At 35.8% G+C, this 22740-nt stretch overlaps 3 protein-coding genes across 5 annotated transcripts; 1 reads left to right on the top strand and 2 right to left on the bottom strand.

The window, feature by feature from the left end:
* Positions 1-571: 571 nt before the first annotated feature.
* Positions 572-1436, bottom strand: LOC148918497 (agamous-like MADS-box protein AGL29). The gene has a single exon (XM_089047698.1). It carries the CDS (start codon positions 1397-1399, stop codon positions 836-838), a length of 564 nt encoding a protein of 187 aa, XP_088903824.1. The 5' UTR covers positions 1400-1436; the 3' UTR covers positions 572-835.
* Positions 1437-4191: 2755 nt separating this feature from the next.
* On the bottom strand, positions 4192-4821 carry LOC103343579 (agamous-like MADS-box protein AGL62). Its single transcript, XM_008247235.2, has one exon. It carries the CDS (start codon positions 4819-4821, stop codon positions 4192-4194), a length of 630 nt encoding a protein of 209 aa, XP_008245457.2.
* A 1221-nt stretch (positions 4822-6042) lies between these two features.
* On the top strand, positions 6043-12161 carry LOC148918496 (tobamovirus multiplication protein 1-like). Of its 3 annotated transcripts, none has more exons than XM_089049080.1 (13): positions 6051-6952; positions 7702-7752; positions 8494-8527; positions 8878-8964; positions 9052-9103; positions 9899-10073; positions 10220-10315; positions 10504-10564; positions 10681-10745; positions 10927-11001; positions 11097-11172; positions 11288-11454; positions 11781-12161. In XM_089049080.1, exons 1-13 carry the CDS (start codon positions 6848-6850, stop codon positions 11820-11822), a joined length of 1086 nt encoding a protein of 361 aa, XP_088905206.1. In that variant the 5' UTR covers positions 6051-6847; the 3' UTR covers positions 11823-12161. The 3 variants fall into 3 exon arrangements, with proteins under 3 accessions (XP_088905208.1, XP_088905206.1, XP_088905207.1); XM_089049081.1 differs by having other exon boundaries at positions 6058-6952; positions 11793-12161; XM_089049082.1 differs by lacking the exon at positions 10220-10315 and having other exon boundaries at positions 6043-6952.
* Positions 12162-22740: the final 10579 nt, after the last annotated feature.

Genomic DNA, 22740 nt, shown 5'->3' with positions numbered 1-22740 from the left:
ATCATTACACACACTCAAAATTCATTTATAAACACACCCAAAAAGTTGATTTTGAAGTTGATTTTGAGTGTGTTTCTATGTTTAAATAGTGCTTGGGTTTTTCTATAAATATATGTCTAGGATTAAGTTTATTTATAAATTTGTATTATTTTTATTCCGGACTTCCCTTTGTATACTACTAACACATAAAGAATTAAAAAAAAAAATTGTAGAATAAAAAACACGTAAAGGGTTTGCTCATATTTGCTCAAAGTCATGTTTTTTGAGTTGTTCAAGTTGTCCAAATTACATTATTTTAAGCGGGGTGAATGAATTAGGCTATTTTTGATAACAAATTGACATCAAATTATCTTCAATAACTTACTAAAAACCAGTAATATTCTTATCCATACGTACATTACTAGAATTGTTTAAGGCCATTAATCCCCACTAGAAGTAAAATTTACATACACGTAACCTTAACGTGTACACCATATATAGCACGCATCACGTGACACATTGCGTAATTATGTGCACATGTGCCCTCAAAGTTATGTACGCATCTCACACGTAATTGTGGCGTTGTGCAATGTATATATGACTGTGGAGGAAACCATTTATAGACAAAGAATACTATAGGTAGTAATGCACACGCACGTAGACAATTGACCTTAGCACATCTAAGAACATACACAACATTTCTACCAACAAACATAAGTTCATCTTTCAACCCATTACGCATATTAGGAAAATCTACCTCAGGAACAACCAAATCTACCTAACACCAACATCATCAGGAGAAAGTGAGACACATTCATGGTTGGTAGCCCTAACAAAATTCATCAAATAAGGTCTCTCACTCATTTTTAGCAACAGTCCTATCAGTCTCTACATCAGGCTCGTTTGCCAGGAGCAGCAATGAAGATGATGCCTCCATCTCACAGGCCCTGGCTTTCACCTTCTCGCGCAGCTGTTCCAGAGACTCCTTCATTTTTTGAAGATCTGCCTGGCTCAGCTCACGAACATTTGGTGCCTTGCTCTTGAGGGGCAAACCCTTTGCTTTCAGTATTGCCTTGTCAAGCATATGTCCCCTTTTCTTCTCAGCCTCCAACTTCTTGTTCAGGTCATCAAGTTGTTGGCTAAGCCTCTCCACTGTTTCATCATTCTTTGAATTTGAAGAACCAGATTTTGATTTTGAGCCCTCCTGATTTAGAAACCTGTCAGCAATTGACTCCACATTTGGGTGCCCAAATGAGAAGGGCTTGCCTCCAGGGGAGAAAACAATGAGACCAATCTCAGCTCCACACAGAGTAGCAAGCTCATTTGCTTTCTTAAACAGACCGGTCCTTCTCTTGGAGAAGGTCACCTGCCTAGAGCTGCTATCTTTCACCATTTTCATCTCAATTTTCCTCCTCCCCATGGTATTTTTTTTATTGGAAAGTTTATGGGATTGTTGGGGGAAGTTGAGGAATATATATATATATAGGGGCTTGAGATTTCTTGACCCATGTAAAGGTTCAATGTTTCTAATATTGGATTGTAGCCCTTAATTCTATGTGTAATTTGCTTATATGGAAAGCTTTTAATTCTCTTTCCTTTTATGTTTGATTACTACCAAATGCATTAAAGTTTAACACTTTTGGGTTGGCATCATTCAATTCCAATTGTTGCATCCCAGATTTTGAAATTGAATGAGGCAAAACTTGTTTGGATTACCTATTAGGTAATTCCTCTTTTTGTAGCTATCCAATTCCTGCTCATTTGATTCAAAGGGCTTTGTCTGGGAGAAAGAGCAGGAGGACCCCATGATTGTGATACTTTGACTAATGTGATATACTTTAAATAAATGGTAGTAATAAAGAAAATGGGATGTGATTTGTATCAATTATATAATGAGCAAGTACTAAATCTGTTAGGTCCAGGGATAGTGTGATAATGCATGGCCCCCTAAATTGGCAAGAGAAAAGTCCAATGAATATGGTTACCAATTGCATATTTTAAGTTACCATTTGCAATTACCAAAAAAGTTATATCCTTATATGCTATTTTCCTTAAATGTGATTTAGTTTTTGTCATTTTTAATGGATTTCTTTCAATTAACTAGGGCTCGTTTGAGAGTGATTCTAGATAGGCCAAAATCACTTCTGGGAAGAGGTACCTCCCACATGCTTATCAATTAAATCACTTTTAGTGATTTTGGAGAGAATCACCTCCCATGTGTTTCTCCATAAAATTGATTATCTATAGAATCACTTAAATTGATTATATGTATGGCCAGTTTGGCATTCTTTGTCTTTGTAAAAATAATCACCGTCAGATTCTGTGAGAGAAATCAGCTATGAAATAAAGCAGTTTGGCGTTTGGTAAACTTTTTGTTAGAAGTGTGGTTGGTAAAAAAAAACACAGGGCTATTTTTGGAATTTTGAAAGTTTCATAAAACCCAGCGCCTCTTCAAAGCGATTCTGCATAATTAAAAATAAAGCAGCTCATCACCTGCTTTCCCAAATTGCTTTCTCTCACAACAATGATTCAAAATAAGTGATTTTATTATCTTTTACCAAACAGGTTGGGCTTTCAAAAATTTCAAAATAATCACTTATAGCCCCAAATAAGTAATGCCAAACTGGCATGTAGTGTCCGTTTGACATTGCTTATTTAAAGTGATAAGTGATTTTTTTAAAAAAAATTTAGAAGCCCAGTTCGTTTGGTAAACTATAAGAAAATCACTTATTGTTAAAAATTGTTGTGAGAAAAAGCTAAAAGGGAAAGCCGCTAATGAAGAGCTTTCATTTTCTGATTATGCAGAAATTAGTTTCGAAGAGGCGCTAGGTTTAATGATTATGCTGGAATCATTTTCTGATTATGCGGGAATTAGTACCAATAACGTTTTTAACAAAAAGTTTACCAAACGCTAAATGTTTTCTTTCACAAAGAAATCGACAATGATTATTTTCACAGTACAATATTGCCAAACTGGCCCGTAGAAGTGATTCTCCATAAAAATAATTATTGGCCTATCCATAATCACTCCCAAACGAACTCTAAGTACTTGATTGAGTAATATTTTTTTTCACTTTGCTAGACAAGGTCTCAAGTTTGAAACTTCATTCCCTTTAAATTTTTTTATTTTTTTTTATTTTTATAAAAGGAGAATGTATATATGCTCTAATAAATTGCGCGAGTACCATCTATCTCTCTAGTTGTGTTATCACATATTTTATTTTTTTATTATTATACAAAAGTTTACTATATGGAAATAAGGTATTGTGTAATTGCTATGATATATTTAGCTTTTATATCTATGAATAAACAACACAAGTATATTTGACATTTTTTATGTAAAAAAATTATTATTTATTTGAGTATGCATGTCAATTGATAATGGTACTCATTGAACATTAGATTTTCATTGCGTTAGAACTGAGACATGCGGTGGTAGTAGTAGTGGCGGCAATGGCCCGACCCTTAAATTTTTGCCCAAGCTAATCCACACGGGTCATACTTCTTCGAGCTTGATCAGGCTAGGCAGCCCGCTCAATAAAAAATATATCGGGTGTATTTAGATGGGTTGGGCAGTTATCCGAGGTTGAATTTAAAACCCTTTGATCCATTTTTTTTTTTTTTTGGGTAAAGCCTTTGATCCAAGTCTTATCCAATACAAAATTGAGCATGGCCAACCCACTTATGTCTTCAATCCAAAAAGGGTTTTGATATATGGTGAGTTCTGGCCGGTATTCTTCGAGCCATGAGGTGTGGGCCAAATGAAAATCCTTTATGTGTAACTCACTTATTGGATATCGGTTACCATCGTACTTATGTGTATAATCTAATTGTAATAATCAATACAGGAGGTCCCAAGTTCAAACTCTCATTGCATCTTAGTTGTGTATATGTGTGTGTAAGAGAAATCTGCATCCCCTTTAGTTTAGACTATCGCTTGTACTAAAAAAATAAAAAATAAAAATCAATACATTTTTATTGGTTGTTAAATTGTTTGAGTGAAGTTCAATTAATTACACATAAAAATATATCAATTCGAACAAAAATGCAAGTAACATTATAATTGAACAGACATCTTGATTCACATTATCGATGTGTTGCATAGGCGGAACAATTGATATTTGCTAATGAATAAAACTAACCCACTCATGTGTATTGTTATTACATAATCCATCCTACTTTGGAAAACCCTAGCTCTGAGGTTTTTCAAGATTAATGGCCATAGCAAGGAGGAAATGCATAAGAATCAAGCCCACTTGGATTAGTATCAAAGTTGGGATTGGTTTGTTGGGCAGAAGAAGAGGAGGCATCAAAAGCATTTCTCCTCTCCTTAAGATGGTTGGTGATAGTCATGTGTAGTTCTGCCATTGAAGCGTATGTTTGTTTAAGCTCATTCACATCAAGCTCATCAAGAGATGCATTCCACCAAAACTCTTGATTATTTCCCCTTGTCTTAGATATCTTTTCGAGCAACTTGCGTCGCTCCTTCAGAGCTTCTAATTGGATTAGAAGCTCATTAAAAAGTTGGATGAGATCCGCGATTCTCATTTTTTGATGAACCTCCATGATTTGGTGAGTGTACTCGTTGTTTTCCAGTTGATTTTGATTTAAAAATCGATTGATAACAGCATCAACGGATGGGTGACCAAATGAGAAAGGCTTACCAGAAGGTGAGAAAATCACAATGGCCACCTCCCCACCACATAGTGTTATCATATCGCTAGCTTTCTTGGATATCCCAGATCTTCGTTTCGAGAAAGAAACGAGAAGATCGTCTTCCTTTTCGATCTTCTTCATCTCTATCCTTTGCCTTCCTCTTGTTTTCTTGCCTTCACTGGCCATTTTTTTGGGTCTCCTTCAAAGGAAAAATAAGGAATTTGGAAATAATGAAGAAGGCCTTGTTGGTTTGTTTTTCCCTTCATTTGATGTGCTTATATAGGAATAGAAACTGCATCTTTGCTAAATTAATGCAGGTTGACCATGTAGATATGTTTCCAACTTGTCCTCTCTTCATGGATATTTTACACTCTTTAAATATAATTAGTCATATATTTTTCCTAAAAAACATTATTTTGCCATATATTAATTGTCTTTTATGCCCTCATTTTTGAGTCTTTGACGAATTTGTTGTGCAGGCGTCCATCGGCCCATGAATGTCATTGGCACCATCACATCACAAGCATCTCTTTCTCTAAGATCAATAACTTCAGCTTAGTATTGTTCACCATATTTCTGTTGAGGCTTTCTTATCTAAAGTTTAAAATGTTTAGTATGTTGATATATTGCTTTCATCATAAACTAATGTTTTGTTTGATCACCTATATATGTTTGGTGCAAGCCTGATTTTTTTTTTCTTAAATCCGAGCATAATATGCACATACTTTTTAGTTGATCGTTAACTAATTAATTGTTACGTTATAAGTTGGAACTTTTTGTCTCTACAAAAGATACAAACATGAAAGTTGTATATGTTACGTTACGTTATATGCGTCCGCACTTTTAAATTGAAGTTAATTAAAGCTACTTCATTAAAACATGACACTTTTTCTTTGCTTACAAATGATATGAACATAATATATAGTATGCACACACTTTCTACAATCATACTAGATTCACCAAATTCAATTAATTAGCTCTTGTTATATGTATAACATATTATGTCAATTCATCAAGAAATTTATAGTGAGGGCTTATATATGGCCTTTAGGTGATGCCCTATTTCTTAACTGTTGGATGAAATTGGTTAGCCGTTGAATCAAATTAGTTAGCCTGGTCCAATGATTAAGAGATATAACATCATCTAAGAGTCATATATAAAGCACTCACTGTAAAATAACTCGTCAATTCATATTATTTGGAAACAAATGAGCCTCAATGTAGGCCCAAATTCGATAGTTTATTGGGCTTCAATCCAACACTTAAGAAAAAATGAATTTATAAAAAAATTAAATTAAATTAAAGTCTTGCTTTACCCACATAGTTTCTTCATTTAAAATTCAAGTGGGAAGTATTGTATCAACTAGTATCCAAATCCCCAGTTTACTTGCTCTAACATTTAGGACCTAGATTTTGCATACTGTCACATCAAATGTGTAAAATAAATTTAATGAAACATCCTCGCACCAACATAAAAAATAAAATAAAAAAGTAATTAACATTCCACAAAAAAACTATTTTTAAGAAAAAGAGGAAAGACAGAGAGACTAGAGCCAAATTTCTAAAACTTTACCATACTAATATATATATATATATATATATTTATAAAGTAATTAACAGTCCACCAAAAATTATTTTTTAAAAGTAAATAGAAGACAAAATACTAGAAGCCTATTGGCTCACGGCTTGGGGCTGAGAGATTATTGGCTCACGGCTTGGGGCTGAGAGCTTATTGGCTAAATGATTATGATTTGTACCAAGTCAAACCCGTTGGGTCAAAAAGAGATGATTTATTTGATTTTGATATTCATGGTAGAATCAAAGCCACCCGCGTGCGGGAATCAGACGAAAGACAGTATCCGTCCAAATTACGAATTTACCCTCGGTGTTTTGAGGTAGTTACCCCAGCTGCCACCTTGATTTTCCTCTGTGAAGTGAAATTCGAAGGCTGTGTTTTTTTTGGTTGTGGGGCAAAATCGCAAAAAAAATCAACCAAACAGCACACAGATCTGTCATGAAGGATACCATCAAGGAGAAGGGTCATATTCTCCGTCCGTACGCTTCTTCTCAGTCCCAGACCAAAAGCTTTTGCTTGACAAGCTCTTTGTTTTGTCTCTTTTTTAATTTTGTTTAGAGAGAGAAAAGGTGGGTTATTGTGGGGAGAGAGACAGAGAGAGAGAAACACAGACAGAGAGTTAAGAGCCTTTAGAGGATGTTTGAATTGAGAGAAGGCTCTTGCTTTCCAAGGGTCTTGGTGGGTGTGAATGTTGGTCTTGCTCTCGTTGATGGCATTATAGCTGTTCTTGCATTTTGTCAGGTTTGTTTCTGCTGCTGTTTTTTATTTGATTATTGTGCTCAGTTTTGTGTGCTCTTGCATTTTCGAATTGGGCTTTTTGGAAAGTTAGTATCTCGTTTTGTTTGGTATGATAATATCGTGGGAAAGCCAATGTGCATTGGGCATGTGCTAAAGTATGAAGCTTGAGGAATGGGATTGGTTGCACTTTGTGGGCTTGAATGTTTTGGATATGGGCATTTTGTTTTTACTTGGAATGTTTCTGAGTTTTTGAGAATTTTACTTCTCATTTGATTTTATTGTTGGACTGATAATTGGATTCTGTTTTGCTTAGTTAATACTGAGCTTATGGAAAGGTACTGTCCTATGCTAGTTTAAGCGCCATCTAAAAGTTATAGGATTGGCATTGAAGTGAGAACAATGAAACAGTTGGACTATTCCATTTTAATGAACAGTTAATCTATGTTGGTACAATCGGGAAGCTTAATACTCCTGAGCTGAACTGTGTCATATGTTTGTGAATGTCTTGATTTTAGACCAACTGGAAACTATATTTGTTAGAAAGGTCTGGTTGAGAGCGGGCAGTGCCCCTATTTGTTGCTTAGGTTTTAGTTCGACTCAGGGAAGTAACTTATTACCCTCAAGATTCATTCTTATGTTTATGTGTACTTTGATGTGACATCAACCTTGGAAAACTGGCGAAGTCCATGATTGATGTCTATGAAGTTCTTTTATTAAAATGACTCTGAGGGTTTTTTTACTTACTATTTCAGTTAATCAGGATTCACTCAAGGAATTCACAACTTGGCTGGACTCGCCAAAAAGTAAGTGATGAGTCATGCTTTATTATTCCTTATTCAAATTCAGATTTTATTTGTTTTTCTTCTTGTGTTTGTGTGTGTTTTTGTCTATATATATGTGGAATATGTACATAAATACATGCATATACACACATGTACATATATACCAACACACAGACACAGACACACATATGTATATATGTATATGTATGTATGGTTGTGTGTGTGTGGATGCATGATGTATGTAATGTTTAGAAGATATTGTTAGCTGGCTGGATTAACCTAGTTGTGCTGGATCTGGTTGACTGGTTAATGGATGGACTGAGTTTGCTGTCCTTGATCTTTTCCTGTTAAGTAGTTTGACATCATAAGGCTTCCTAGGAATCTGTCCTAATGTGAAGAATTTTGAGCGACTGTTAAAGAAAATTATGCTGTACTCGAATACATTTAGAGTCATAGAATCAGCAGCACCTTAGGTTGGATCTCATATAAAGTTTTATCTATAGCAATCATTCCTAAGGACTTGGTAAGAAAATTAAATTAGCCACCAGAAGAGCAAATAACTGATGCTTAAGTCTCTCACATAGAAGAGATGGATAGATTGGGAGGAAAATGATGAATGGGTACATCATACATGTTCATGACGGCTTTTAATGCACCCTGCTTTAGTTTTGGTTGAATCCATATTCACTTATGCACTGATGGTACAATTAATTGAAATGGAAGCTCACTAAAGCATGCTGTCATTGTAATGCTTCTCTGCAGGTTTTTCATCTGTTGATTGGCTCTTCTAATTTGGGTAAGAATCTACAATTCCCAATATGCTATTGCCTTCTATTCTTTATCTGAGTTCTGTATATTCTCTTCCAAGGATGTTTGGCCTTAAGTATGATGCTTATCACGAGACTTGCGATTTTGGCTCTCTTTTCGTGGCTATTCTATATATATAAAGCTAATTTTGTAGCAGCTTTTTGGTGCTTATATGTAATTATTCATGAGTTTGGACTCACAAAAATAGCCATTTGCATACATAATGGATGATACAAACTGCACTAATAATTTTTACCATTAACTTGTGATTTCGACAAGCATATATATTTACATCCTTGATCCAAACTGAATTAATTTATTTGGTCTTGTCTATGACAGGTTGCTTAGTTTATTTTGTATTAACTCTTTTTGCTGCTTGCAAGGGGTGGCAATGTTGGTCTAACTCTTGTGGTTTTAGCCTCATGGGTATGCTTTCTGTCTCAAATAAAGGGTATATTATCTATCTTCTGAACTTGGCCAAAGCATCTGAACACTATGAATTTTGCTTTGCAGCATTACCCAAAATTCTGTTTTTTGCTGCATTTCTTCTACTTTTATCATTCTGGTAAGTTTTTCATTTCCTTTCCGTTTTTAAATCCGAAATGATTTCATGAGAATTTGAAAGAGGTGTAGTGATCTTAGATTTCTTTGTCTATTTTGGATACACCGACCTGTCTTTTATGTTATGGGTAAGCAACAATGTTATTTCCATTCATAAAGACAGAGAGATTGAGGTGGATGTTACCCATAGGACTAGAGAGTAAGAAGGATGAAGTGAAAAAGTGAATTGGGAGTATTATGTGACCATAGAATACCTCACAAGTTAAAAGTATAACAGTACAATACGGCTATAAGACCAATGGTGTTACATTGTACATAGGACGAGGAAAACTGAAATGTAGATGTTAGGCTGAATAAACGAGGATTCCTTGAGAAGTATATAGATAATAAATTAGCATTTCTTGAGAAGTAGCACCCATATATTTCTAAGTTATGGATCATCAACTCCCATATAGAAGATATCACTCATTATTTTTGCTGTTTCTGTCTTGTTAGTGATTTTTGAAATCCATTGCTTATGGATTTTGGAAAAATGTCGCTTTGATGGACTTGTGGTGTGCCTGTCCTGTCCTGTTTTTTCTTTTTCCTAGGACATTCTATTATAGTTGGGATATGGTGTTGATTACTAATGTCTCTAATTGGGTGTGTGTTTTTTTTATGAGCCATCTGAAAATAGAGATCTGGAGTGCAATTTGAAGTATGAAAAGTTGATATTGCCTTTCTTGATAATTTTAATGAAAAGATTGTTTCTTTTGAGCTATATTTGACATTTTCATGGGGGGGTTTATTTTACCTTTAGGGTTGACCTGTGCCATCAGGCAGATGATGAGGATGAGGAGGATGAAGGGAGTTTTCATGAAGCTTTGTTGGAGAAGACATTTAGCAAACGGAATTCAATGGAAACAGATAGTCATAGAAACTGTTTTCCTCTGCGTTTTGTTCATATTGGAAGCCGCCAGAGAATTGTAATTCTGGTATTGCCACAGTTCAAAGTTTTTTGTTCAATGTCTACTCATATATGATATAAGATATAGTTCATAATTATTGTAATTTTTTTCCTTAAAAGACATCTGTTCCGCAAATAATGTTAAAGTTGATTAACTCCCTAGTTGTCTACCAGGTTACCGTGGTAGTTTTTGTTATAATGGTGGCATGTGCAGTGATAATCTGGATTGGGATGGGAAAAAATCCTATTGATTCTGCAGTGGTGGCTCGGGTATGGACCCTTGCTTGTTTTCATGTACATGAATGCTCTTTCTTGAGGCTGATTTAGAGATTTCAAATAACCTATTTGGGCATGTAGCAAATATTAATGTCAACCAAATATGCATCTTTTTTTCTTCATTCTTATTTCTAATTAACAAGTAATTAAGCTTTGGTGCAATGACTTTTATCATCATGCAGGTATACGTAGATCTCTTTGCAATAGCAATACTATTGTTAGGAGGAGCATTAGCATGTTACGGTGAGTAACTATCATTTCACACACTTGTATTTTCTTGCATTTTTCAAGTGCAACTCCCCCCTGTACTTATCATTCGATCTCTTGAAGTTACATTTTGCGTTGTCTTTGATTTTCAGGAGTCCTATTATGCTTGAGAATGAGAAAAGTTAGATCTGAGAGAGCTTCTTCTGAGATGTGGAAGGTATTTAATCTATTGCTGTAATATAATATATTTTTATTTTATTGATTGCAATAATCTGATGTTGTACATAATTTCATTCATCTGTCCATTGAATTATCAGATCATTCAGAAAATGTTTTGTTTGACAAACAGATATCCGTGCTTTATAGTCCATCACTTGCTTTTATGTTTTTCTTGACAGGTTGCAGGTTTATCTGTTGTTTCCATTCTATGTTTCGCCTCAAGCGCCTTTGTGGCTCTATTAACTGATATTCCTGTACGTACTTAATTATTAGCCATATAATCTTTGCTTTATTCACATATCCAAGTCAGTTTAATATATCTCTCAAACTTCACCATACTATTTTGCAGATGCTTTACCATTGGCATCAACAGCGTTTGAATGATGTTTATACTTCTCTTTTACTGATTTTATATTATTTTGTAGGTAGGTAATTCTAATCTTCTTTTCCTGTTTGCAATTAAATGAATCCTGTTCTTTTATCTACAGGGATTCATAATCATATTGTTTGAGTTTATGATGTTTACATTGTTTTTCTAAGGTTCATCAATACCCTCAGCATTTGTACTATGGATCATGAGAGAATTACCTCCCTCGATAACAGCTAACATACGAGAAGAACCAACTACATTAACTTTCGTCAGTGATGGTTCCACATCATTACAACATCCTCAGAGCTGGACTACTGCAATGAGCTTGCGGAACCAGGTTCGACTTCCTCTCTCAGAACTTTACTTTTAATTTATGTTTAACTGCTGTTCACCGTGGGTAAAAGTCCCCAATCTCTCTCCCATTTATCCATGCATGCTAAATATGATCTTTAAGCATATAGGAGTAGACTTAAGATTACATTTCTTTTTCTTTTCAAAGACAGTAGTTGTTACAGAAGTTTGTTTCCGTATTTCGTATTTACACTTCTACTTTGTTGCCTACTATAATTTGTTACGGTAAGTAGCTAGGTTTTACAGTAACAGACCTGTTTGAAATCTCTGTTTTGTTTGTAAGGTAAGTAATTCAGGTTTATGCTCGTTAAGTTTGGGTTTCAGGTGCAGATATCAAGAGCGAGTCCCATATAACACTTCTCCTCTATGCAAAGTGTGCTGTCTCACTAACGTTCCTGCGTGCAAAGCATGTCCTTCGTCTCCCAGTTTATGAAGTGAGCTGGAATCAGTGAAGAATTATGTCGGATAAACTCTGACACCGATATGACAAGATCTATTGGGTGTTTGAGTTATATTGTTGACAGGCAATTTGTGTACAGCCATAAGTCACCATTGCCATGTTTTTGACATTCTAGGGATGTACATAGCAACAATATGCTAATTGAGGGGTTTATTTATTTATTTTTTCTGTTTTGATAGTACTTTGATGTGCTGCTTCGTTCTGCATATATGGCATCAGATGATTCCTTTTCATTGTGCAATTCCTCAAAAGAAAAGAAAAATAAAAATGAAACAACGTATTATTTCAAAATGAACTCAGAGACAATTCCTTAGCGCGGGAAGTTTCTTTCAAATGTCAAATGATCGATCCAACCAAAATGAGAATTACACGTCCTAGATCATATTGGAAACGTGAAACAGGACATAGCTGGGTAAACAAGTCTCAATTACATCGACAGCTTTAAATTTAGACGGATAAAATGTTTCGTAGTTAACCCATAAGCTGCACTCATGAAGTCTGCATAAAAATATATCTGTGCAGGAAAGGCCCCAATGAATCTGAATTATGAAGATTGCAACTCCTTCTGTAAACAATGCCTCAAGTCACACAAGATTTTATCAAACTCTCAGGAAGTTTCTGTCAATTTGTTTTTAATCTTTATGCTCTTGTTCTCCATTACGTTTTTAACTCGGAATTTTCTTCTTGACAACATGCAACGCCTGATTTTTGGATAAACCCAAAACAAGCGGTCAAGAGAACTCAAATGATGAGATTTTGGAAAAGGTAGTTGGTTCAAGAGGAGGATAAACAGCTGTTACAGCAATAATAATCAATGGAGAGAAGCTGATTGTAGCAAATGTTGGGGACTCCCGGGCAGTTTTATGCAGAGATGGATGGTGTAGCAAAACAGAAAACTGTGGATCACGACCTGGAGAAGGCGAAGGAGAAGGATCTTGTTGAAAGCACAGGTGGTTTTGTATTGGAAAGGCCAGGTACTTGGTATACATTTTTGTACACTTGGGAAATTATTGGCTTGTACTAACTATGGAATTTATTGTGGAGAAAACCCATCATTGAACTTGCATGTTGCTTAACATGATCTCAACTGATATTTTTATTGCTCTGTTAGCAAGTCTTGATTACATCATTCCCTGGTGTTAACATCTGATGATGAAATTAGGAAACATTCCACATGTGGATGGCCAACTAGCTATGACAAGGGGCATCTATGGACGGAAAACTAAATATGATCAAATAACTTCAGAAGCAGATATAAAGGTTAAGAAGATTGACAATGAAACAGATTTCATCATTTTGGCAAGTGATGGCTTGTGGAAGGTAAGCTTAAGCTTTTAGCACAACTTGAGTGAATAATGACAATGTATTTCAAATTTAGTCCTTCCAAATGCTTGAAAGCTTTTATCTGTTTTATGTAGGTTGTAACACCCCGACCCCATTTATTTTCCTAATTTAATTTAATTAAGAGAAAATATTAATTTACCCTTGGGTTAAGGGTAATTTTGGTCACTTTCGTATCCGGGAAGATTTTGGGACCATGAGTAGTGTGGTTGCGTAGGTGGTACTGAGACGAAACCGTAGACAGGCGGTGGTAGGCCTGAATCGAGATTTAACGAAGTTTTGGCGATCAAAACTTGTTCGGTGGCAGTAAATATTCCGAAGGGTTTAGTAAAAATCAGATTTTTACTATTTTCACCTCACTCTCTCTCTCTCCCGCGTACACTCTCTCTCTCTCTCCGTTTCTCTCCCCGACCCTCTCTTTCTCTCTCTTGGTTCTTCCAAAAAGAAGAGCCGCTCGACTCACCTTGAAGCTCCGATCATAACCCACCCCATTTCCCGGAAAACCCGATTCCGAAGCGGGTTCGTTTTTTCACCCGATTTTCACCACGACGGCGCATTCCGCTAGTTTTTCCGTCGAGTGTGGTATGTTTTCGAATCCTTTCAGTATGTTCTAGCTGATTTTGGGTTAGGATTAGATCGAATTTGAAGTTTGGAACCGAATTGGAAATCTAGGTTTTGGCCGGATTTCAATTTGAAATTCCGACCACTTGCCGTCCGAATTGGACGTTGCCGTATTGAAAAAGTTGCTCCATTCTTCGAGTAGTATCTAGGATTGGAAGGGTGAACGTTGGTTTGGAGATTTTCCGAAATCTCTCTACACACCACGCTTGTGGCGGCGCGTGGGCAAGGTGGGTGAAGTTGTTTTTCGTCCTGTTGAGATCCTTAGGTTGTCACGAGTGCGTAGGATTTCGCGGATCTCAATTTGGATATCGTTTGACTATCGAACGGATTTCGCATATTGTGCGTTATCCGGGTTCGATAAGTTCTGACCGTTGGATCGTTTCCAAGTTGAAGTATGTTGATCTAGGTACTCTTAGAAACCTATAGGAATTCGCGGATCGTGAATCGGGCCCCGGATGTTCGATTCAATAATGTGAAGTTTAGGAAATCGCGATCACCGTGCGATTGGGAAGCGAATTCAATGAATCGGACCTTAGGATGTTCCTTTGGACGTGGCGCACCGGGAACTTGGGGATTTAGGTTTTCCTTTAGTGAATTTCCGTTTTGGAAGTACGTCTGTTAATCAAGGATTTGTATCTTGGAATAGGTACTGGTTGATCACTCGCAGGCCGGGCAGCTTGGGATTACTTGTGAGTGGACTTTGTTTTAAGCATATGCATGGTTTTTAATTATGAAAGTTTTGTGCATATACTTTAAATGATGGTGACTTTGATTTAATAAGTCTTTGGTTGATGATTTGAATATGTTTATATATATCTTGGATATATATTTTGAATATGAACATATATATTTGAGTATGATGATTATGTTGATATGGATTTTGGGATGGCTATCTATATTTTCTATGTATAGAGTATGAGAGGTTGTTGTGGTGAAATTGTGGAAAGATAGGAGTTTGATGGATGGTTGTGAGATATGAGTATGGTAGGTGAGTACCATTCCCTAGTTACTAGGCTTCCCACACACGTGCGTGGCGTGCCGGTGGGTGGGAAAGCCATGAGATTACTGGGTCTCACACATGGCATGCGGTGTGAGACACTTTCCATACGTATTATGTATATTGCTTGAGTATCATCACACACGCGCTGGCGTGCCGGTGGGGTGATGATATCTGCAGGACTTGATATGAGATTTGTGAGCTACACGTGTCGTTGGCGGTGAGCTATGGAGTTTCGTCCCTTGGACTACTCATCCTGGACGGGTTAGTGTTCGAAATCCTGCATACCAGCTAACAATCCCCCGGTTGGATTGTCTCCCCGGTACATTAGTATGGAGAGGAGTATATATATACTATACTAGAGTCCTAGCTATATATATATATATATTTATATATGGGTATTTACGGGTTGTTGAGAGTTGCATATATTTTGGGAAATGAGTTGTGAGCTTGAGATGTGGAGATGTTTTGGACTTTGGGATTTTTGTGTTTGAGTTTTGGTTTCTGAATTGTGAAACTCATGCTAGAGCATTATTTTTACATGGTGGGGTTACTATGTTGATTTAAAGTGAAACTTTATTTCTGTCCACTCACATCTTTCTGTTTTGCGCCCCAGTAGTTGCTCCTGAAGGCATTCGAGCAAGTCACGAGCTCCGAACTTGTCGTCTGTTAATAGGGTCTGTATAAATTCTTTCTACTCCCCTGTTTGTTGTAAACAAATTCTGTAGACGCTCTGTTATTGCCCATGTTAGGCTACTACTTGAGGCCGGAGGCCGTTTGTGTTGGATTGTAGTATGTTAAAAGCATCTTTGTATATTGTTGTAAATTATTGCAGGTTGTTTATTGTTGGTTTGAGCATTTTGGGGAGACAAAATTTTGGTAGAATGTCTTGGGTTTTAGTAAGTGGGCCGCATCGGTGAGATGTCAAAGACGGATCCGCCGGGTTGAAATTCGGCGGGTCCTGTCATAGGTGATGTCCAACCTTTTATGATTGCATTCAACTCATGATTTACCCAATTCCTCTCTCACATCTATAAAAGTAGATTTGAAATTGAATTGATGAAGTGATCAAAGCAGCTCCTTGGAATTCCAAGTATGTCAATGTCATAATTGATGAGTATTCATTTGATGTTGATTGTCTCAACTCAAGGTCTGCTTCAATATACCTACAATTCAGATTTTAGATAGTATCATGATGATGAGTCATAGATGCATGCTCCTAGTCCTAGCTAGTGTTAAGCATTTCTATATGGGTTGAGTGATTTTCTTTCATTTCTCTATTGCTTTAACACCCCTCAATTGCACCAACAAAAGTAAAACAAAAACAACACTTTCTTTTTCTCCAAACCACTCAAAGCCCAATCAAATTCCAAATAATCTTCCTCACAAACTGTAAAAACAAATATAAAAGCCAGTAAGCTCGTCTACTATGCTATATATCCTCATTCAAATACGTACTGCCAACATAAAAAAATTTCACTACAGTGCTTGCAATAATTAACAATCCAAACAAAATCAGTTACAACTTAATTTCATGAATTAGTAAGGGCATGTGACCAAGTTCAATAAAAGTATTTTCAAAGATCTCCATTCTCTACCTCTTTCAATGGAGCATACTTGAAAGAAAAAGCACCGGTATAAGGGTTGCCATTAAAAACAACATAAGGATAATATTTTTTCTCACGGCTTGGGCACTCATAACTCATGTTCACCTGGCTTCTCACATATTGAACATTCCTTGAGGATTGCACGTCCTAGGCTTATGCCACATTTGGCACAACATGAGCCTCTAAAGCGGCAACCACAAACCTTGCAATTGACCACACAACCACTACCAACAATGACGTTCTTTGAGACATCAGATTTGTAAGGGCAAAAGTATGAAATGTGATCACCCACCTTTAAACAATACAAACATTTACCTGTGTACAATTTGTAGATCCATTGTTAAATACAACAAAAGCAATAAGTATTGTGAGCACATGACATAAAATAACAAAAAATATACATAGATATTATATGTCATAAGAAGTGAAAAAAAATTAAATATATGATGAAATATATGTAAATAGAGAAGATAAGCTTCAGACACATTTATTTATTTATTTTCTGACTCTATAATCAAAAGCATACCAATAGGATTAGCAGGGAGAGGGAGGGTGTCTAATTTTTTGTTTTCTTTTTGTCCGTAAAATCATTAAGATAACAAAGTCTATCCTAGTGAAAAAGGACCATGACTTGTAGACTACTTCATAGTGTGTGTGAGAAACCCACATCTACTTGTAGTATAGACTAACGCTTGTATTAAAATAAAAAAAATTTAGAAGCATACCAATAGAACTCTTATCCTCTGGTGCATAAGCCTTGGTACCTGTTTGCAGCAATAACATTGTTAAATACCAAGAAAAAAAGCAAAAAAAAAAAAAAAAAAAAAAGAGGGGGTGACGAGTTAAAGAAGTTAGAAGGAATTACATCTATGACCATCATCATCATTATCACCATCATCACCATCATCACCATCATCATCATCACCATCTCATCATCATCATCATCACCACCATCATGACCATCATGACCATCATCATCATCACCACCATCATGACCATCATCATCAACATCATCATCATTACCATCATCAACATCATCATCATCACCATAATCATCAACATCACCATCATCATCATCATCATCACCATCATCACCATCATCTTCACCACCACCATTATCATCATCATCATCATCATCAACATCATCATCATCACTATCATCATCATCATCATCATCATCACCATCATCACCAAATGCTTGAAAGCTTCCAAATGATTGCATTCAACTCATGATTTAACTTGGCTTTCACCATCATCATCATCATCATCCCCACCACCACAATGATCACCATGATCATCACCATCATCACCATCATCACCATCATCATCATCACCACCATCATGACCATCATGACCATCATCATCATCATCATCATCACCATCATCACCACCACTACCATCATCATCATCATCATCATCATCATTATCACCATCACCATCATCATCATCATCATCGTCACCATTATCACCATCATCATCATCATCATCATCATCATCACCATCATCATCAACATCATCACCATCATCACCATCATCATCATCGTCACCAAATGTTTGAAAGATTCCAGATGATTGCATTGAACTCATGATTTATCCAATTCCTCTCTCATATCTATAAAAGTAGATTTGAAATTGAATTGATGAAGTGATCAAAGAAACTTCTATCATCACCATCATCATCATCATCATCACCTCACGCACCTTCATCATCATCATCATCATCATCATCACCTCAGCATCATCATCATCATAATCATCATCATCACCTCACGCATCTTATTCTTTATTTTATTTTAGTTTTTATTTTCTCACGCACCGGGCGTGGGGTTTTCGCCGAACCTCGGATTTGGGGCGTGACAAGAAGAGTTCCAGTGCAGTTTAAAAGAAGTCGAAGGTTTTTCAAGGCATTATTTCGTAGCCTTTTGTTCTTCAGCTTTGCTACATGTTTGCATGGAATTAAATTGTTAAATATGAAAATAAAAAGGAAAAGAATGAGTGATGATGTCAAAGAAGTTAGGAGGAATGACATTGATCTAATCAAAAAATAAATATATCATTAAATATCGACTATCCATCACGCACAGCAAAATAATTTTGCTGGAGAAAATCATCTTCAAAAACATATTCAAAATTTTTGTACAATATATATCCTCTAATTACACCCACATAAGTAAAAATTAAAGCAACACTTTGTTTACGGTTGCAACTTGTGAGAGAAAAAACGACAGGTGGTTTGGTTTGGCTTTAGGGTGAATTCAATTGTGAGAGAATGAAAGAAGGGAGATGAAATTTTTACTTGTTATATAGGCATGGGCGTGCATCACAAGTCTTTTTTTGTTTTTGCCAGAATGATAATTTGTATTAATCAATTAATCAATATTATTTTTCTCCATTTCAGCCTTGATTGAATAATAAATTAGCATTAAAAACTAATCAGTGGCATCTTTAACAAGCAGCGCATTAATTTCTTTCTAGTTTTGTTTTTCGGATTTCGTTTCCTCAAGTAGCGTTTCAGTTTTTTTCTTCGGTGATTTTGAGTCCCAAATAAAGGACGTTTTAATGTGGTTTTCCCATTTAGATGAAAAGGATAGTACTAACTGTCATGCCTTCTCTCAGTCTCAGTAAACATCGCTCCTTCCTCGTCTTCTCGTTCAAGATCAGGACCATGGTCTTTAACAATTATTTCGTGTTCTAATTTGGCTTTCACCATCATCATCATCGTCATCATCACCACCACCACCATCATCACCATCATCATCACCATCATCACCATCATCATCATCACCACCATAACTACAGTAACTTGTAGTAATTAACCATTGGAATTTAGATTTTTCTACAAACAATCCAAACAAAATCAGTTACAGCTAATTTCATGAATTAACAAAGGCATGCGACCAATTTCAATTACTTCCCAAAAATAATATTTTTTTACTCTTTTAGTGGAGCATACCCGAAAGAAAAACTACCTGTATAAGGGTCGCACTTAAAAACAACAGAAGGATAATATTTCTTCTCGCGGCTCGGGCACTCATAACTCATGTGTTCACCTTCCTTCTCACATACTGAACAACTCTTGAGGATTGCATGTCCTTGGCTTGACCCATAATTGGCACAACATGAGCCTCTAAAGCGGCAACCACAAACCTTGCAATTGACCACACAACCACTACCAACAATGACGTTCTTTGGGACATCAGATTTGTAAGGGCAAAAGTATGAAATGTGATCACCCGCCTTTAAACAATACAAACATTCACCTGTGTACAATTTGTAAATCCATTGTTAAATATAACAAAAGCAATAAGTATTGTGAGCACATGACATAAAATAACAAAAAATATACATAGATATTATATGTCATAAGAAGTGAAAAAAAATTAAATATATGATGAAATATATGTAAATAGAGAAGATAAACTTCAGACACATTTATTTATTTATTTTCTGACTCTATAATCAAAAGCATACCAATAGGATTAGCAGGGAGAGGGAGGGCGTCTAATTTTTTGTTTTCTTTTTGTTCGTAAAATCATTAACATAACAAGGTCTATCCTAGTGAAAAAGGACCATGACTTGTAGACTACTTCATAGTGTGTGTGAGAAACCCACATCTACTTGTAGTATAGACTAACACTTGTATTAAAATAAAAAAAATTCAGAAGCATACAAACAGAACTCTTATCCTTTGGTGCATAAGCCTTGGTACCTGTTTGCAGCAATAACATTGTTAAATACAAAAAAAAAAAAAAAAAAAAAAAAAAAAAGAGAGGGTGACGAGTTAAAGAAGTTAGAAGGAATTACATCTATGATCCCATCAACAAATAACTATATCATTAAATATCGGTTATGCATCATGCGTACACCAAACTAACTTGGCTAGAGAAATCCTATTTTCGACGTGACATAGAATAATAACAAATACATAGAAATTATGTCATAAGATAGAGAAGTTGCAAAATTTTTATTTTATCTTACTTTATTTTTCTCTAAAATACAATTAGGAGGGTATCTAGTATGTTTTTTTTTTCTTCCTTTTTGTCTCTAAAATCAATAGGCCAACGAGATCTAGTATAGAGAAAAATGGACTTAACTTTCAGACTATTCAATAGAAAAAACAAAAGCATACCAAAAAAAGGATTCGGAGGAGGGGTCTAGTGTAGTTGAAAATAAGTCGAAAGATCTTCAAGGCATTTTTTCATAGCCCTTCGTTTTTCAGCCTTGCTATCTGTTTGCATGCAATTAAATTGTTAAATATGAAAAATAAAAAGGAAAAGAATGGGTGATGATGTCAAAGAAGTTAAAAGGAATGACATTGATCAAATCAAAAAATAACTATATTATTAAATATCAACTAACCATCATGTACACACCAAAATAACTTGGCTTGAAAAAATCATCTTCAAAAACCAATTCAAAATTTTTGAACAATATATATTCTCTAATTACACCTACAAAAGTAAAAATTAAAATAACACTTTGTCTTTCGAAAACCACACATAGCCCAAGAAAATTTCATATAATCTTCCTCACAAATCAGAAAAACAAAAATCAAGAGCATATAGGAGCACTAGGACATAAGGTAAAAAGATAATTTTCAAACACAAAAGTTGAGGCATAAAATTGAAAGCCCAAATAATTATATGCCAGATAGTCTTGGTTACCCTTGAATTAAAAGAAAAAGGAAAAGCATACAGATTACTGGCGTATCGCAATTCAGAGGGATGTATCTGGCGATAAAAGGTCCTTTAAGCCGACGCCCTTATCGAGCACCTCCGACTGGGAATCTACTTTCAGGCACTCCAAAGATGAGACGTGGTCCATGGCTGGCTGTGTTCAGTAGAGCTTGGGGTTTGGCTTTACGTTTGTGACTTGTGAGAGAAAAAAACGAAGAGTTGTTTGGTGGTTTGGTTTGGGTCTAGGTTGAATTCAATTGTGACAGAATGAAAGAAGGGAGACGAATTCTTACTTGTTATATAGGCATGGGCGTACACCACAAGCCTTTTTTTTGTTTTTGCCAGAATGATCATTTGTATTAATTAATTAATCAATATTATTTTTCTCCACTTTAGCCTTGATTGAATAATAAATTATCATTAAAAACTAATCGGTGACATCTTTAATAAGTAGCGCATTAATTTCTTTCTAGTTTTGATTTTCGGATTTCGTTTCCTCAAGTAGCGTTTCAGTTTTTTTCTTTGGTGATTTTGAGTCCCAAATAAAGGAAGTTTTAATGCGGTTTTCCCATTTAGATGAAAATGATAGTACCAACCGTCATGCCTTCTCTCAGTCTCAGTAATCGCTCCTTCCTGGTCTTCTCATTCAGGATCTGGACCATGGTCTTTAACAATTATTTTGTGTTCTAATTTGGCCATCACCATCACCATCACCATCATCATCATCATCATCATCATCATCATCATCATCACCACCACCGTCATCATCATCATCATCATCACCACCACCATCATCACCATCATCACCATCATGATCATCACCACCACCATCATCATCATCACCATGATCACCATCATCACCATCATCACCACCACCATCATCATCATCATCATCATCACCATTGTCAACATCATTATCATCATCATCATCACCATCGTCACCATCATCATCATCATCATCATCATCACCATCATCACCATCATCACCATCATCACCATCAACACCATCGTCACCATCATCATCATCCCTCTCACATATCTATAAAAGTAGATTTGAAATTGAATTGATGAAGTGATCAAAGCAACTCCTATCATCACCATCATCATCATCATCATCACCTCACGCACCTTCATCATCGTCATCATCGTCGTCATCATCATCATCATCATCACCTCACGCACCTTCATCATCATCATCATCACCTCACGCACTTCTTCTTTATTTTATTTTAGTTTCTATTTTCTCACGCACCGGGCGTGGGGTTTTTGCCGACCCTCGGATTCGGGACGTGACAAGAAGAGTTCCAGTGCAGTTTAAAAGAAGTCGAAGGTTTTTCAAGGCATTGTTTTGCAGCCTTTTGTTCTTCAGCCTTGCCACATGTTTGCATGGAATTAAATTGATAAATATGAAAATAAAAAGGAAAAGAATGAGTGATGATGTCAAAGAAGTTAGGAGGAATGACATTGATCCAATCAAAAAATAAATATATCATTAAATATTGACTATCCATCACGCACACCAAAATAATTTTGCTGGATAAAATCATCTTCAAAAACATATTCAAAATTT

The sequence above is a fragment of the Prunus mume genome, linkage group LG3 (assembly GCF_029339155.1).
Source record: "Prunus mume cultivar Tortuosa linkage group LG3, ASM2933915v1, whole genome shotgun sequence".
NCBI lineage: Eukaryota > Viridiplantae > Streptophyta > Magnoliopsida > Rosales > Rosaceae > Prunus > Prunus mume.
The sequence above is the reverse complement of the archived record's forward strand: the minus strand, read 5'-3'. Positions and strand labels throughout refer to the sequence as shown.